The 15,350-nt window shown below is 41.8% G+C and overlaps 2 protein-coding genes across 4 annotated transcripts; both read left to right on the plus strand.

Annotated features, from left to right (window-relative positions):
* The first annotated feature begins 279 nt into the window (after positions 1 to 279).
* rev1 (REV1 DNA directed polymerase) lies at positions 280 to 11,111 on the plus strand. 2 transcript variants are annotated; one of them, XM_054615616.1, is made up of 22 exons: positions 280 to 560; positions 1,369 to 1,444; positions 2,423 to 2,555; positions 3,210 to 3,378; positions 3,478 to 4,002; positions 4,121 to 4,953; positions 5,077 to 5,175; positions 5,288 to 5,404; positions 5,545 to 5,671; positions 5,756 to 5,884; positions 5,984 to 6,138; positions 6,222 to 6,341; positions 6,460 to 6,680; positions 6,902 to 7,074; positions 7,197 to 7,426; positions 7,508 to 7,701; positions 7,790 to 8,074; positions 8,286 to 8,385; positions 8,495 to 8,700; positions 8,787 to 8,937; positions 9,021 to 9,123; positions 9,224 to 11,111. In XM_054615616.1, the coding sequence occupies exons 2-22, from the start codon at positions 1,379 to 1,381 to the stop codon at positions 9,333 to 9,335; spliced, it is 4,248 nt and encodes a 1,415-aa protein (XP_054471591.1). In that variant the 5' UTR covers positions 280 to 560; positions 1,369 to 1,378; the 3' UTR covers positions 9,336 to 11,111. The 2 variants fall into 2 exon arrangements, with proteins under 2 accessions (XP_054471591.1, XP_054471590.1); XM_054615615.1 differs by having other exon boundaries at positions 7,197 to 7,701.
* A 791-nt stretch (positions 11,112 to 11,902) lies between these two features.
* On the plus strand, positions 11,903 to 15,299 carry txndc9 (thioredoxin domain containing 9). Of its 2 annotated transcripts, none has more exons than XM_054614886.1 (5): positions 11,903 to 11,989; positions 12,686 to 12,892; positions 13,949 to 14,067; positions 14,618 to 14,872; positions 14,996 to 15,299. In XM_054614886.1, exons 2-5 carry the CDS (start codon positions 12,719 to 12,721, stop codon positions 15,114 to 15,116), a joined length of 669 nt encoding a protein of 222 aa, XP_054470861.1. In that variant the 5' UTR covers positions 11,903 to 11,989; positions 12,686 to 12,718; the 3' UTR covers positions 15,117 to 15,299. The 2 variants fall into 2 exon arrangements, with proteins under 2 accessions (XP_054470861.1, XP_054470862.1); XM_054614887.1 differs by lacking the exon at positions 11,903 to 11,989 and adding an exon at positions 12,425 to 12,560.
* The last annotated feature ends 51 nt before the right edge of the window (positions 15,300 to 15,350 follow it).

The raw sequence follows: 15,350 nt of genomic DNA on the forward strand, positions 1-15,350 counted from the left end.
GCGAGCTGTGTGCCAGTTCAGTACGTTTAGTCCGTGCTGACAGAGTAGTTTTATCAGTAATATTGTGTGTATTTACTTACAGGTATACATTTACTTTTGCCTTTTGTATTTTATCCGTGTGTGGCGTCACAACAAAAATATATAAATGTTGTGTTAATTTGCTCCACGCCTAAACCCCAACATTTCACTCATTATCAAATTGTTTTATTTTGAAAAACATCTCCGGAACTAGTTTGTTTCACCATCTCACATTGACTCCCACTGAGGAAAGGGAAAGCAAAGAGCTCAGGCGGCAGAAATGGAGAGCAAAGGGACTGCTAGGGAGGGCACAAATGTGGAAGAGACATGGCGTGGCAGCGAGACAACATAGGGGGATCCCAGTCCACCAGAAGGAGGTCTCTAGATAACAAAGTCCAGGTTGAGGAGTCGAGCTAACGTTGACTGTCTGGAGGATTTTTTTTTATCTCGCTTTGCTGTGGTCTTACCTCGTAGTCAGTGGGCACTCAGTCACTATCTGCAGAGAAGTCTGTGGCGAACAACCCAGTCTGACAGGAGAAAAGGTAAAAAAAAAAAGCCAAGTGACTTCTATTCACTCGGTGCTGTTGTTTGTTTACACCCGCGATTAAGTTACCCAGTCATGCAGCGTTACCTTGTCCATTGTTTGGTCACGTTAGCTATCTCACCAGCACTGTAGGCGAGGGCAGTCAAACACTCTTATACTCGTATTTTCTTTCTTGCTTGCTTGAATTGACATGATGTTTCTAGTGGTGGCGGAGCGACATGTTTGACCAACCAGCAGGTCATGGCTAGGCTAACTTACTGTTAGCTGCTTACATTCAAAAAAAAAAAAAAAAAAAAAAAAAAAAAAAAAATGTGACCAAGTGCCACATGGGGCTCTGGTGTAACCTACCTGTCAACGACAGAGGACCTGCCCGGGCTTGCCCTTGGACACAAAGCTCAGAGTAAAACCAACATGACAACATTAATGCAAAAAAATGAACATTCAACCACAGTGATACATTGACAACAACACAAATGTCAGTTGTCTCCACTTTGCTCTTTTGGCTTGCAATTGAGAAAGCCTTGTAAACTAGCAAACAAAGCACCACTCAATAAGTTGTTAATTAAAATGTCTGTCTCTCCTTTGTCACCAAGCAGCACGACAGGGTGTAGGGAAAGCAATTTGTCTGCATCATATGACATTTTTTCAATGTCTACTATAGATAAGCTGTTTTTTTTTTTGTTTTTTTTAAACAACTTTATCAATTAAATAAACACTTAACAGGGTACAGTCTGGTCTCTGAGCACAGTTTTGCCTTTGCATGACACGATGTTATTGGTGAGTAACTTCTCTTGTGCTGCTTTCAGGTAGCTCAGTATGAGTCGAGATGGGTGGGCAAAGAAGAGAGCCAATGCCAGTGGTGACAATGGTTGGGCTGAAATGGTGAGTATTGTCACCCAGTCATGTCATCATAATCAACAACGTTAGGCAGAATTGACATCAGTATGACCACTTTAAAAAAGGAGAACTGTTGGTTATATGACTGTCAGAGAAGTGTAACCTTAAGGTAGATAGATGGGCAGCAGTATGTGGGATAAAAAAAGGCACATGGTTTGTGCATAGTGAGCTTCACAATCTTACTGTGAAACTGGAATTGAACGGCCCTGTTCTTCTTCACCCCCTGCAATTTCATTATAGCCGCTATGAGCCTGAAGCAGATCACAAGTCACTGTCTAATTAGGTAAAGGCTATACTGCCAGACAAAGCTTTACCACAACTGTGAGAGCTGCATGTAGCCAGATGCATACACACACACACACACACACACACACACACACATACATACACACACACATACATACATACATACACACATACATACATACATACATACATACATGCATACATGCATACATACATACATACATACATACACAACATATCACCAGTTGTATCACCATAGAGGCGATACAGCTGGTGAAGAAAGTAAGACGATTATACAACAATACTAATATCTGTGTAACTTTAGAGGAACACTAGCTCCTAAAAATATATTTTTTAATCTGCACAAAGCAACATATAGGTGCCCTTTGTTGAATGTCATATACATTGCTAGGGTATGTTTACAGGAAAATAAGAAAAATGCACACAGTACTTGTGTGTAAAGTCTATTATTTATACATATAGTTAAAATAGAGGTAGCTTGGTGACAGAGTGCATAGGATAGATACTGTGCCTGTACCCCATTATAGTCAAAAGACTATTCCTATCAGAGAGTGTATATATGTATTGTGTATATAGACGTTTTGTGGCCAACCGTAGATTTTTTTGGGGGTTGTCATTTCAGGTTTTCTGGGATTCTGCAGGCACAGTTGTTTTGCTTTTCTAACTGTGTTCTGTCACTGCTCTCCTTGTTTGTAGGGAGGCTACATGGCTGCCAAAGTTTCTAAGCTGGAAGAGCAGTTTAAACTTGATGCCCCCAGAGAGAAACAGAAAGACGGTTCATACTCCAACATTTTTAGTGGAGTTTCCATCTATGTCAATGGATACACAGGTAACGCTGTCTAACAGCACCTCCGTATTTTTACACATCACTAGTTTGTCTCTCTACTCTTCCTCGCAATTTAATCGTCCTAACCAGGGATTCTGCCTCTGGGGCACAGCTGTAGTTTTAACCCACACTGTGTGCACAGGCAAAAGGTCTGGAAGTGATGATAGAGTTTTCTTTTAGCTAAGTGTTTTTTTGCAAATGGAGAAAATGCAGATATTCTCCAAGAATGTCCCAGGGCAGTATCTTTCTTTGTGATCGAACCTGTGTTTCTCTACCCTCACCTGAAATAATTATTTAATTTCCAATAGATACACTTTAGCTACAGAACCTTATTATGATGTGCTCATGAGTTTTAAATGCTTTTTAAGAATATGTTAATGTTCATTGTCATGGTTATAAAGATTACCTCATCATTTTGGTAATACCAGAACAACTAAATACAAATGGTCTAAAGGGCAAAGAATCCAATGTTAATTAAAAAAAAATGTAAATGTTTTTGTTTCACTTTTACTCGTGTATGCGTTTCCTGTGGCTGTGATGTTTTGTGCAGATCTATAAGTAGGACGTTTGTCTTGTGTGGATTCCCAGTCAACTGACATTATGGTTTATTTTTGTCCTTTTGGTTAACTGTTTAATTGTTTGCCTCTTTGTGATTAGAGCCGAGTGCAGATGAGCTACGCAGATTGATGATGCTGCATGGTGGCCAGTTCCACGTATACTACTCTCGTTCCAAGACCACCCACATCATCACCAACAACTTGCCCAACAACAAAATTCAGGATCTCAAAGGGGAAAAAATCATCAGGCCACTGTGGATCACTGACAGGTGTGTTTAGTGGGAGTTGAATATGCTTTGCTCATTTAATTCTTTATTGTAAAATATTAGCGGGACATCTCTGTTGACTTTGTAATTTGTTTAAAACAGTATCAAGGCTGGGCATCTCCTGCCCTACCAACAGTACCAGCTGTACACTAAACAGAAAGGCCCCCTTTTCCCTGGCATGACTCTGCGCCAGACGTCAGAGATTGCCGGACCCAGCCATGGGCTGCTTCAGCCGAGCGTCAATCAAAAGCTTCATCTGCCACCGCGCAGCATTCAGCACTCTGTACTCAACCATGAGGGGTCCCCATCCAGCTGCCAGAACAACTCCATCCCCAACGCCAGCCACAGTCCACTTTACCAAGGCAACATTCAACCTCAGTCCATCCAGCAAAGCTCTGCTGTTCGCTTCATCAACCCCCAACCAAGTCACTTACCATCAACGTTCCACAATGCAGATCCCAGACACAGAAGCCTGCTGTCTAACCCAAGCCCCACAAAGCCCCCACAGTCAACTATTCAAACCCCTCATGCTAATCTTCAGCACCAGAGAGCTAGCCAACCGCAACCTCAGAACACCTCTTTAAGCAACACTGCCCGGAGTGGCTACAAGGAAGTGGATTTAAAAATGTGAGTATGAAAACTATACTTTTAAGTTAAATGAGAGATTCTAGCCCAAAATTGTAACATCTTGTTACATAAATTCTTATTAAATAAGACATCTCTTCTTCATCTTTTTATCTCACAGAAACGGATTACTTCAGACCTCATTGGAATTGATCAGCCATTCAAAAATGAATGAAATGCAAGAGTGTGGCAAAGGTGATCCTCTCCCACAGGTGGTGAAGGAAGCACATCTGACAAATGGACACACTCACCTCGTCAATGGTGCCTTAAAGCCAGAGGACCGGTCCCCTGTCACTGACGAACCTTCTGTTGACAAGGAGCTTCCTCGATGCAGAGTCAAGAGTCCAGATGTTAAACCTCAGAGTCCTCCAGTACAGTTTCAGACAAAACCTGACCCTTATGAGTTTCCTCACAGTCCTCCAAAGCAATCAGACCCGTCTCCTGTCTTTCAAACCAGTTCACACGGAGCCAACGAGCAGAGACCTAAACCTCCACCACCTACCTACCTGGAGGCCACTGGCACAGAAAGCAACCTACTCCCAAAACCGATCCAGCAGCCCCATCAAGTCTGTTCAAGTACCGAAAAGACTCCCCTTTCACCTGCATCTCGCTCTCTTTCACATACTCCGATTCGACTGAACGGAAGTCACCACAATGCCTTTTCATCTGACCATGCCTCTTTAAACACAACCAACTTAACATCCAAACCTGAAACTCCAACTGAAAAGGCTCCATCGCCATCTACGTCTTCAGCCCAGCTGCTGGCTCAGACGGGCGGTTTGATCTCTGAGTACTACTCTCACTCACGTTTACATCAGATCTCCACGTGGAGGTCCAACTTCTCCGAGTATGTCAATGAACTGCACGGCAAGCGAAAAGCAGTGGGGGGGGGCTCCTTTCCTGGGAAAGACAGACTGAGGAAATCTGTGGCCCAGCACTCTACAGACACTCGAGGTAGGAACGGAAGGGTCACTGTTGCTTTTCCCCTGTTAAATCATTTGATTTTGTATTCATGTCTTTTTGTGATGCGGAAAACTTTCCTGTGATGATCTGGTTCGTATTTATTTGTGTGGTCAGGTACGTCGGCACCTGCAAGTGTCAAATCTTGTATTCTTCATGTGGACATGGACTGTTTCTTTGTGTCCGTGGGGATCAGACATAGACCAGAGCTCAAAGGTGAGGCGCCTATTTTTTCTGTTTAAAATATTGTGCTGCCAGTGAGACGTGTTCATATGTAACACTGCTACATAGCATAGTCTCATATATCCAGTTCATGTTTGTCTTGCAGGGAAGCCTGTGGCTGTGACCAGTAACCGTGGACAGGGTAAAGTACCCCTGAGACCCGGGGCCCAACCACAGCTGGAGCAGCAGTACTACCAGAGGAAACACACTCACCCTAAACCTGGTGAGATCTTCATACCTTACCTGTTGGTCATGGAGCATGCTGAGCTTTATTTTCACAGGCCTCGCTCAGCGTGTCTCCTATATTTGCCTGTACTTGTCTGACTTTATTGTTACATGACTGACTATGTGTACGCCTCTTAGATCTAGCAGATGAGGATCTGCACAGAACTCCTTCACAAGAGAGTCCTGACTCCCATGCTAACGGAGTTGATCAGGATGCTGCTACACTCTCAATGGCAGAGATTGCTTCCTGCAGTTATGAAGCCAGGTAATATATAAACACACACTTATGGGGATTGAACAGCACAAATTTCAGTGTTTTGTAATAACCGGAATCGGTTGTCTCTTACAGGCAGGCGGGCGTGAAGAACGGGATGTTTTTCGGCAAAGCTAAGCAGCTGTGTCCCTCTCTGCTGTCCGTCCCATATGATTTTGAGGCCTATAAAGAGGTGGCCCTCACCATGTATGAGACTCTGGCCGGGTAAGAAGAACTTCCTGGTATATTTTTTCACTCACTTCACTCGTCATTACCATGCAAAATGACCTCAAGCATAACTTCTCATTTATTTGACCTTTGCAGGTACACCCATGACATCGAAGCTCTGAGCTGTGATGAACTGTTGATAGACGGTTCTGCTCTGCTAGCTGAGCTGAGCATCAACCCAGAAGATCTGGCCAGTGCGATCAGAGCAGACATCAAGGAGAAAACAGGATGCTGTGCTTCAGTGGGCATGGGTGAGTTCATGTTTGTCTCATGTAAAATACATCAAAACAGCGTTCCTGTTTAACAAAGCCAAACTGACTGCTCATCTGTTCAGGGTCCAACATCCTGTTGGCTCGGCTTGCGACCCGAAAGGCCAAGCCAGATGGGCAATACATCCTAAAGTCTGAAGAAGTTGATGATTTTATCAGGGACCTGCCAGTGACCAGCTTACCAGGTAGCTACAGCACCACCTGCTGTTCATGTCCTTCAGTCTCCAGTCGTTCAGCTTTCTTGTGGTAAATATTCAATTAATTGTCAATTCCTTTTCTTTTTTTTTTTTTTTTTTTTTAAAGGTGTTGGCCCTGTTATGGGCAGAAAACTTGCTGCTATGGGTGTGAGGTCATGTGGGGACCTCCAGCAGGTGTCTCTGTCTCAGCTGCAAAAGAAGTTTGGACCCCGGACCGGACAAACCCTGTTCCGTTTCAGCAGGGGCCTCGATGACCGACCTGTTCGCTACGAGAAGGAAAGGAAGTCCGTCTCAGCTGAGATGAACTACAACATTCGCTTTACCAGGGTTAGTGCTTATTGCTTTCTTCTCTTCCATCTGGTTTTTCTTATCTTCTTTGCATTTCCTGACCATCTCTCGCTTAACCCTCTTGTCCCTGTTAAGTGCTTAGTTAACCACTGCGCATGTGTGTACGTTGATGTGGAGCTGGAGTTTCAGTTAAGTTTTAAAAATGTACAGTTGTCGCTGGAGTTATTGAACTAACAGTGCCCCCTACATATGTTGACCAGGTTGACGAGGCAGAGTCTTTCTTGACTAACTTGTCCATGGAGGTGCAAAAGCGTTTACAAGAAGCAGGGCTGCGGGGTCGCAGAGTTACCTTCAAGGTCATGGTTCGCAAGGTCGGAGCGCCGCTGGAACCGGCTAAATACGGCGGTCATGGCATATGTGATAACCTAGCCAGGTGAGAAAGAGATCTTCATCTTTGTATGTTACGGAGGGGTTGATAACTTCCTCTCTACATTTCCTATCCATGTCATTGTTTCTCTTTAGACTCATTTTTGTCTATTTTCTTTTTTCTGTCAGGACTGTGATGCTTGCTCAGTCCACTGACAGTGGTAAGCTGATTGCCGCTGCAGTCATCAAGCTGTTCCATGCCATGAAGTTGCAGGTTCAGGACATGAGAGGAGTCGGCATTCAGGTTCAGCTTCTTGACGGACATCAGTCTGTCCATCAGGACTCCGCTGGCCCCGGGACGCGCTCCATCAAAGAGATGTTGCTTGACCGGGGATCAAGTGCGAGATCCAGCAACAGAGGTTTGTGTAAAGTCTTTGTGTTTCAGTTTAGATCTTTGTTGTCGTCTGCAAAATCAATAGAGTTCATGATCGATGTTACAGACGCTGCTGACAACAACGCACATCGGGAAAACGTTTCCTCAACCACAGGCCCATCATCTGTCTCCTCTCCACATCCTCTGTCCTCTCCCGAGCCGGTCCCGGGGACAAGCAGAGACCAGCAGGCATGCACACAAACCCCTAAACATTCTCGAGCACGTCTCAACTACAGTATTGAGGTCCCCTCCCCTTCACAGGTAAAGAAGGAGATGTCTGACAGATTTTTAAACTAGAGCTGAACAGGTAAATGTATTCAACATCTTGTGTTTCTTTATGATATCCAAGGTGGATCGTTCTGTGCTGGAGGCGCTGCCTGCAGATCTGAGAGAACAAGTGGAGCGGTCGTGGAATGATCGTGATGGGAGACAAAGTAACCATCAGTCGCCCGGTCCACAGCACTCTGATCCTCTTCCACAGCCTCCCTCTCTGAAGTCTCGTCCTGCCTCCCCTCCCCGTCCTCCCGCCCCTGGTCCTGCACTGTACGCTCCACCTGTTGGCACGTTGCTTCTACAGATTCCAAACCAGCCAGACAGTCCGGGAATTATACTGGAGCTACCAAACTTCTCACAGGTATGGAAGGCCAAGTTGTCACAGAAGAATGTGAGCCCCTAATACGGCGTTTCTTAATAATATTAATACATGAAATCTTTAAGATGCACCTTTTTATTCAAAGGGCAAAAAGTTTTCTTCAAATATTCATATTCGTACCCATTTATCTAAAGCTGATTTCATTGATTGTGACAAGGCATTTTCACTTAGTCCCTCTGCTTTCTGACTGCAGGTGGATCCAGACGTATTTGCTGCCCTTCCCAAAGAGCTCCAGGACGAGCTGAAATCTGCCTACAACCGCGTAACAAATGTCCAGCCTCAGGCAAAAATATGTAAGCCCCTAGGTGACTTTTTTTGGGAATGAGTTTTGCTTTTACCTACTTTTGTCAGCGTGCATATCCTCTTCATCTCATTTTTTTTTTCCTCTCGATTTCTCAACAGTGGAGCAGAAGAATCCACTGTTGCAGCTGAAACAGTCAGGACTCGGAGTCGGCATTGGTCGAGTGAAGCGGCACTACAAGAGAAAGAATGCCGTGAGCCCCGTTAAAAAAGCTCCTTCACCTCTGAAGAGGCGTAACACGACGAACAGCCCAGGCAAAGCGCTACCACCTCCTATAAGATCACGAGAACCAATGAACATATTAAAAGTGAGCCCAATGAAGAGTTTCCAAGATGTAGTAAAATGTATGGAAGTTTGTTATCTGTCCAGCTCACACCTGTTTTCCTTTCTCAGGCTGAAAATGGTCCCTCCACATCAACCACAAAACCAGACATCCCAGAGCCTCTGTCCAAATTCATCCCTCGCCCCGCTCCGGTGTTGGCCGGAGCCTATGACTTGACGGACATTAAAACACTTCTACGGGAATGGGTCACCACCATAACAGGTACACAGTGAAGAACAGCTCCGCCATAGTGCCTACTTACCTATGTTGTTATTCCTATTTGATCACTTAATTCTATTTGTTAGAACCGATGGAGGAGGACATCCTGCAGGTGGTGAAATACTGCACTGATCTGATTGAGGATAAGGATCTGGAGAAGTTGGATTTAATTATAAAATATATGAAAAGGTACTGAGCCGTTAAACCCCCTCCATTCCTGAACCTCCCACGCTTTCTTTTTTTTGCTTTCATTAATTCCGTCTGTTGCCTTTTGATCCTCTCTCTGCAGGCTCATGCAGCAGTCGGTGGAGTCTGTTTGGAGCATGGCTTTCGACTTCATCCTAGACAACGTGCAGGTGGTTGTGCAGCAGGCTTATGGTAGCACCCTGAAAGTAGCATGAAGAAGGAGGGAGAACTGCTTTCACTGTGTGATACCATCACACCACAACTGTTGTTTTGGTACTTTCACCAGGACATCTGCAATACAAAGTACAACGTCGAAAAGAGGATTTCTTCTTCTTCTTCTTCAAACTTCATGTTCTCAGTGGCCTCCTGAGAGAGAGACACAAATTGATGACTTTACACTCAATATGAGAAAGTGTTATAATAGCCATGACAGTATTTGAGTGTGTACAGTTCATTATTTCCTGTACTAAGGGACAAGTGAAAGGCAGAAAATGTACTTAGAAACTATTCACCAAAACTCAGAACAGTGATAATCGTAGCAACTTTTTGCAAATTCATAATTTTTCGTATGGGGTTCTTTTATAAATAAACGTGAAATTTTATATAAGGATTTTTGCAGGCAGTGCTGAACTATTTCTTAAACAAGACTTGCCTTTTATAAGATTTAAAATTTCCGTCCTGATGAGCGTTTTCCATCTGAAATAGCACTTGATTTCTCCTATGTGTTCTTTAGGTTTAAATAATGCTACACAGACACAATCTGAGTAATTTTTTTCCCCATTCATGCAGTTAAAACTGTTTAGGTTTAAAATAATTACTGTGATAAACACAATCATCATGTTAAAACGCAAAGCACATTTTAGAATTTGTTAAATTTGTTGGTGTTGTAGCACTCCTCAGACATCAGACTTTATCATACCAGAAATTGTAGGAATAAATAAATCAACATTTCTTTGGAGCTCTATGGCACTTTTACTGACCGGTGAACTATCTACCACTGCTGCGTCACAAAAAAAAAGCGAGCAAAATATGTTCTGATGCACACAGTAGTATCTTTTTTTTTTTCTTGTCTCTTGCAAAAAAAGTGCCAAACCTTGTTGTTATAATATGTAAATAGTGTTTTTAAAGAAACTTGTTAAAAGTTTTAAAAGAAAAGATGTAAGTGGAGGGTGTACCTCTTGTATTGTTTACATATAGTGAATTCTTAGTAACTGTCTTTAAATTGTAAAATCTTCTCACTCTTTAATTGTTCGTAGGTGTTCCAAACGTGGAAATCTGAAGCTGGCCAAAGCTCTTCATGTGAGGTTAACTGTTGATTCTCAGTAACACTCTGACTTGGGAGGGATGTTGACAGGGGTTATGGTAATTAATAAGTAGCCTATGCAGTTCTTTTTTTCACTAGCAAGTGAGATGTCCCTTCAAGATAATGTAACATTTCATACAGCCTTTGTATCTGGAGTAAATCTTTTCTAGTGTTTCCAGCCTAGTTACCCGTTTTACAAATCTGCATATTGAAATATTTCTGGATTTGCAGAGGAATAGGTGACCAGATTTTTAACTCAACGTATGTACTTGTGTACTTCATACATTGGAGACATTTTTATGCCTTGTGGCTACATCATTATATTTCTGTGACATTAACTCTTATGATTGGTGATTAGTAGTACTCAGCAGATGCGGCTGGCTGGCTGGCTTGTGATCTCACCATCCAAATCATTGTTTGTGCTGGAAAAGTTTGTTTAAAGCAGTGCCCCCTATATGCAAACCAAATCAATCATTTTGGTCATCAGTCATTGTTTTCAACTGGTTAAAATGAATGTAATTCAGAATGTGCAAGTCTCCATTCACTTTCAAGATGTTTGCTTCTCTTCAACTGTCATATCTCTACAGAAGTTAAAATTGGTCAGTTTTGTCTTCTATAAACTGGCTTGTGCCTGAAGACCTGAAGCTGTGAACTTGTTTGTAAGTTTTCTAAATCTTGGTAATAAACTGTAAACTATGTATTATTTTATTTGTCTTTGTCATTGTTTAAGGTCACAACCTGTATAGTAGAAGGGTTTCCAATCAAGATCACGCTGATTCTGAAATAATGTTTGAAGGGGGAAAATTGCTTCTTAACTACTGGTACTTTACAAACAAATATAGGTGATGAATGTTTAGTTTTGAAGAATCAAGGCAGGTCATCTCTATCTACTCTGTCCTTGATATGACAGTTAGGCGTTAAAGATAATCCCCGCAGCGGGGACATTTACAGGATTACAGCAGCATAGAGGATAGTGCAAACAAGAGACAAAGTAAAAAAATAAGATCAAAAATAAGTATTATAAATAAGCAAATGAGCAATAAAAAAACAGTAAAGAATCCACAGTAACTGAAATATTATATATACAGACAGAAACTATTATAACTACAGTATATATGTATTTATATATATATATATATATATATATATATATATATATATATATATATATATATATATATATATATATGTACATATATATATATATATATATATATATATATATATATGTGTATATATATATATATATATATATATATATATATATATATATATATGTACTGTACATACGTATGTGTGTGTATACGTGTATCAATATATAGGCCATAATTGTGTTTGAGATTTAAGCTCCTAATTAAAAATACAAACAGTAAAGCCATAAACGATAGTCTGCTTTTAAATATTGCTTTTTGCAGATACTAGTTAAAAAAAATATATATAATTATTTTTAATTTAAGAAATGCCCGGATGTAGTTTGACGTCAGACGGGCCTGCTGCTGTGACGTTCATTACGTAGCAACCGTTTGCATTTCGCGCACGAACTAAAGTGTCGGCGAGCTCCACCAGGTAACTAACCCATCATCTAAGGCAGTGTGGTTATAAACGACCACCCCTCACTTCAACACACCGTTGAAGTGAATCATCTCACTCATTAGTCAAGAGTGTATCTTTGTCCGTGCGGCTGTTTACATCCAACGTCATGAGGCTCGCATGGCTCACGTAGGCTAGTTTAGCAGGCTAGCATAGTGGTGTCTGGATAGATTGTTGCTTGTTTGTTGGAGAAAACTAACACTTAACACTTAGCTAACTATATCCCTCAGTTGACTGGTGTGTGATAATGAAATGCACAGGAAGCTTAAGGGGAACTGTCGAACAGATAGATAACCCAGTGCGTTGACGCAGCTATGCTAACGCTAGCTAACACCCTGCATAAAGAAGGTGTGGCCTGATGGAGCAGAGGCTTTTTGTCCGCTGCGCTGCTCCGTCCGACAGCTTTCTGCGTAGTGTGAACGTTTTTGTCGATGACTTGACAGACTTCTATGAATCAAAACCTCTCTAAAAAAGTAAACCACGAAGGGTTAAAGCTGGACTGCTGCACACTGCATTAGTTTCAGCCTTTATAAACTGGCTACTGAGGGTGAACAGTTTACATGCATCCTTTTGCCTTTTCACAGTGACATATTTTTGACTATGACGTAATAGCTATTGTTGGTGTATTCAGGCAGTTATAGACTTTACATGATCTGTTCTTTAACCTCTCAGATCCACAGAAAGTATCACTCTGAGCAGGCAACCATGGCCAGCCAATCAATGGACATCATCTCAAAGGTCCTGGAGCACTCGGCCAAGCTGGTGGAGGAGAAGGTGGATGCACAGCTGAGCAAACTGAATGAAATGGATGAAGATGATTTGGATAGACTGAAGGAGAAGCGACTAGAGGCACTTAAAAAAGCCCAGAAACAGAAGCAGGTATGTTGGATTATTTTCTTTTTTAACTGTTTTTATACTCAGTGTCTGAAGCAAAGGAAATGATCTGGGCCTTTTTAGTTTATGCCCTTGTTACATCAAATACAACATTCATAGGTATTTCAGATGCTTAATTCACAGATCCCTTTTAGAAATCATTTGAGTTATAATAGCAGCAAATATATCGTTTTTAATTAAAACCTGTACTGCACATCCACCAAAATTACCAACAAACTACAATACATCCAAATCTCTGCTGCCCGTCTGCTCTCCCACTCCCGCACCAGAGATCACATCACCCCAGTCCTTCAAAACCTCCATTAGCTCCCCATACAACAAAGAATACTCTTCAAGATTCTCCTCATCACATACAAAGCCCTTCACAACCTCGCCCCTTCATACCTTTCGGGACCTCCTGCACTGACACACTCCCACCCGCAACCTCAGATACACAGTCGCCAACCTCCTCCACCACCCTACTCGGTCCAAGCACCAAACGTGGGGAGGCAGGGCTTTTGCCATTGCGGCCTTGCTCTAGAACTCTCCCCCAGCACCTCAGACATTCTCCGTCACTCGCCACTTTTAAATTAATTAATTAAAACTCATCTATTTAAATCTGCTTTTAACCTGTGATGCTAGTTATGTTTTTCTTTTTTTTTTCTTGTTCTTTTGTTTACTACTGTTATGTCATCTCTCTGCCTTGTTTGCATTATTTATTTTATTGTTTCTGTCTTTACCATGTAAAGTTCCTTTGAGTACCTTTTTTAAAGCGCTATACAGATAAAATGTATTATTATTATTATTATTATTAATGGAAATTTAGTAAACGTAATTTAATTTCATATAAAGACCATTGTGGGAAGCCTGAGGTGATTTATACACTAAGTCTTGCCCTGGAGTTTGTCTAAACATCAGGAGTACGAGTGGATCTTTCATGGGAAAATGGTTTTAAAACACACCCCAGATCAGCCAACAAAAGAGACTTTATGTTGTCATTGTGCTCGAATGTAAAAGCCAGTTTCATTGTTCTGCTACTCACCCTTGTTCTCTTCTTTTAAGGAGTGGTTGTCTAAAGGCCATGGAGAGTACAGAGAAATCTCAAGTGAGAAAGACTTTTTCGGCGAGGTCAAAGATAGCAAGAATGTTGTCTGCCACTTCTACCAAAACTCCACCTTCAGGTAAGTCGATTTCATTTTTTTATCATAGTGACAGAGTTACAGGTGTACAAGGGTGTAGTATGCTGCACGGATTGTAAAGCTCCTTGAGGTACATTTGTGATTTGTGATGCTGGTATATATAAATAGAATTGACCTGACTTGAATGCAACAGTACTCATAATCAATGAATCCTTTTAATCAATTAAAATTGTCAAGCATTCACTAGTTTCTGCTTCTCAAATATGAAGTGTGCCTCTGGTAACTTTCACTGTGGGAAATTGTCTTTTTTCAAACACTCAGACACGCTGTTCTCGTCTTATACACAATGCTCTCTGTTGCTGTTGTTAGAGATCGGTCTTCCAGCTGCAGCTTTTCATTTGCGCTCGTCTCAATTTGACACCCTTACCGTGACAGTTTGGCACTAAAACACAAACCGTTCTAGCCCGAAAACTAAAGGATGAATTTGGAAAAAAAAAACATTAAAGTAAATCTTTAGCTCCAAATGTAGTCACTTTCAAGAATGCATCTGATTGATGAACTTGTCGTTCTGTCCTCTGTCCCCTACATATAGATGTAAGATCCTCGACAAACACTTGGCCATCTTGGCAAAGAAGCATGTTGAGACCAAATTCATCAAACTGAATGTGGATAAGGCCCCGTTTCTGACCGAGCGGCTGCGGATCAAGGTTATTCCGACGATGGCCTTGCTTTTGGACGGAATAACAAAGGACTATGTGGTTGGATTCTCTGACCTGGGAAACACTGATGAGTTTCCTACAGAGATGCTTGAATGGAGACTCGGCTGTGCAGCTGTTATTAACTACAGGTGAGACGTACAGTAGACTCTAACCGTCACCTTTTAGGCATCAGAGCTACAGAATCACAGCGATGAGCTGATGTAAACAACATGCAACCTGGTTTTAACATCATCTTTTCTGTCCTGTTCTAGTGGTAACCTGATGGAGCCTCCTATGATGACACAGAGGTCGAGCACAAAGTTCACAAAGGTGGAGAAGAAAACCATCAGAGGGCGAGGTTACGACTCTGATTCTGATTCTGGAGATGACTGAAATTCACCTTAAGGTGTCTGGTTTTCTCTCTCGGGGCTACCTCTTTAAAAAAAAGTTTAGCAGACAGCCCACTTTAGACTTTCTTCCCCCTTTCTTTCAGTGACATTTAATATTTCCAAATATGAATTTACCGTATCTAAAATCAATTTTTTTTAATAAAAGTATGTTTTGGTTTCAGCCTTATTTAATGAATTGTCTGCCATGTTGCCATTCAATACAAGAACAAGAAAAACT

This window comes from Anoplopoma fimbria, chromosome 16, assembly GCF_027596085.1.
Source record: "Anoplopoma fimbria isolate UVic2021 breed Golden Eagle Sablefish chromosome 16, Afim_UVic_2022, whole genome shotgun sequence".
Lineage (NCBI taxonomy): Eukaryota > Metazoa > Chordata > Actinopteri > Perciformes > Anoplopomatidae > Anoplopoma > Anoplopoma fimbria.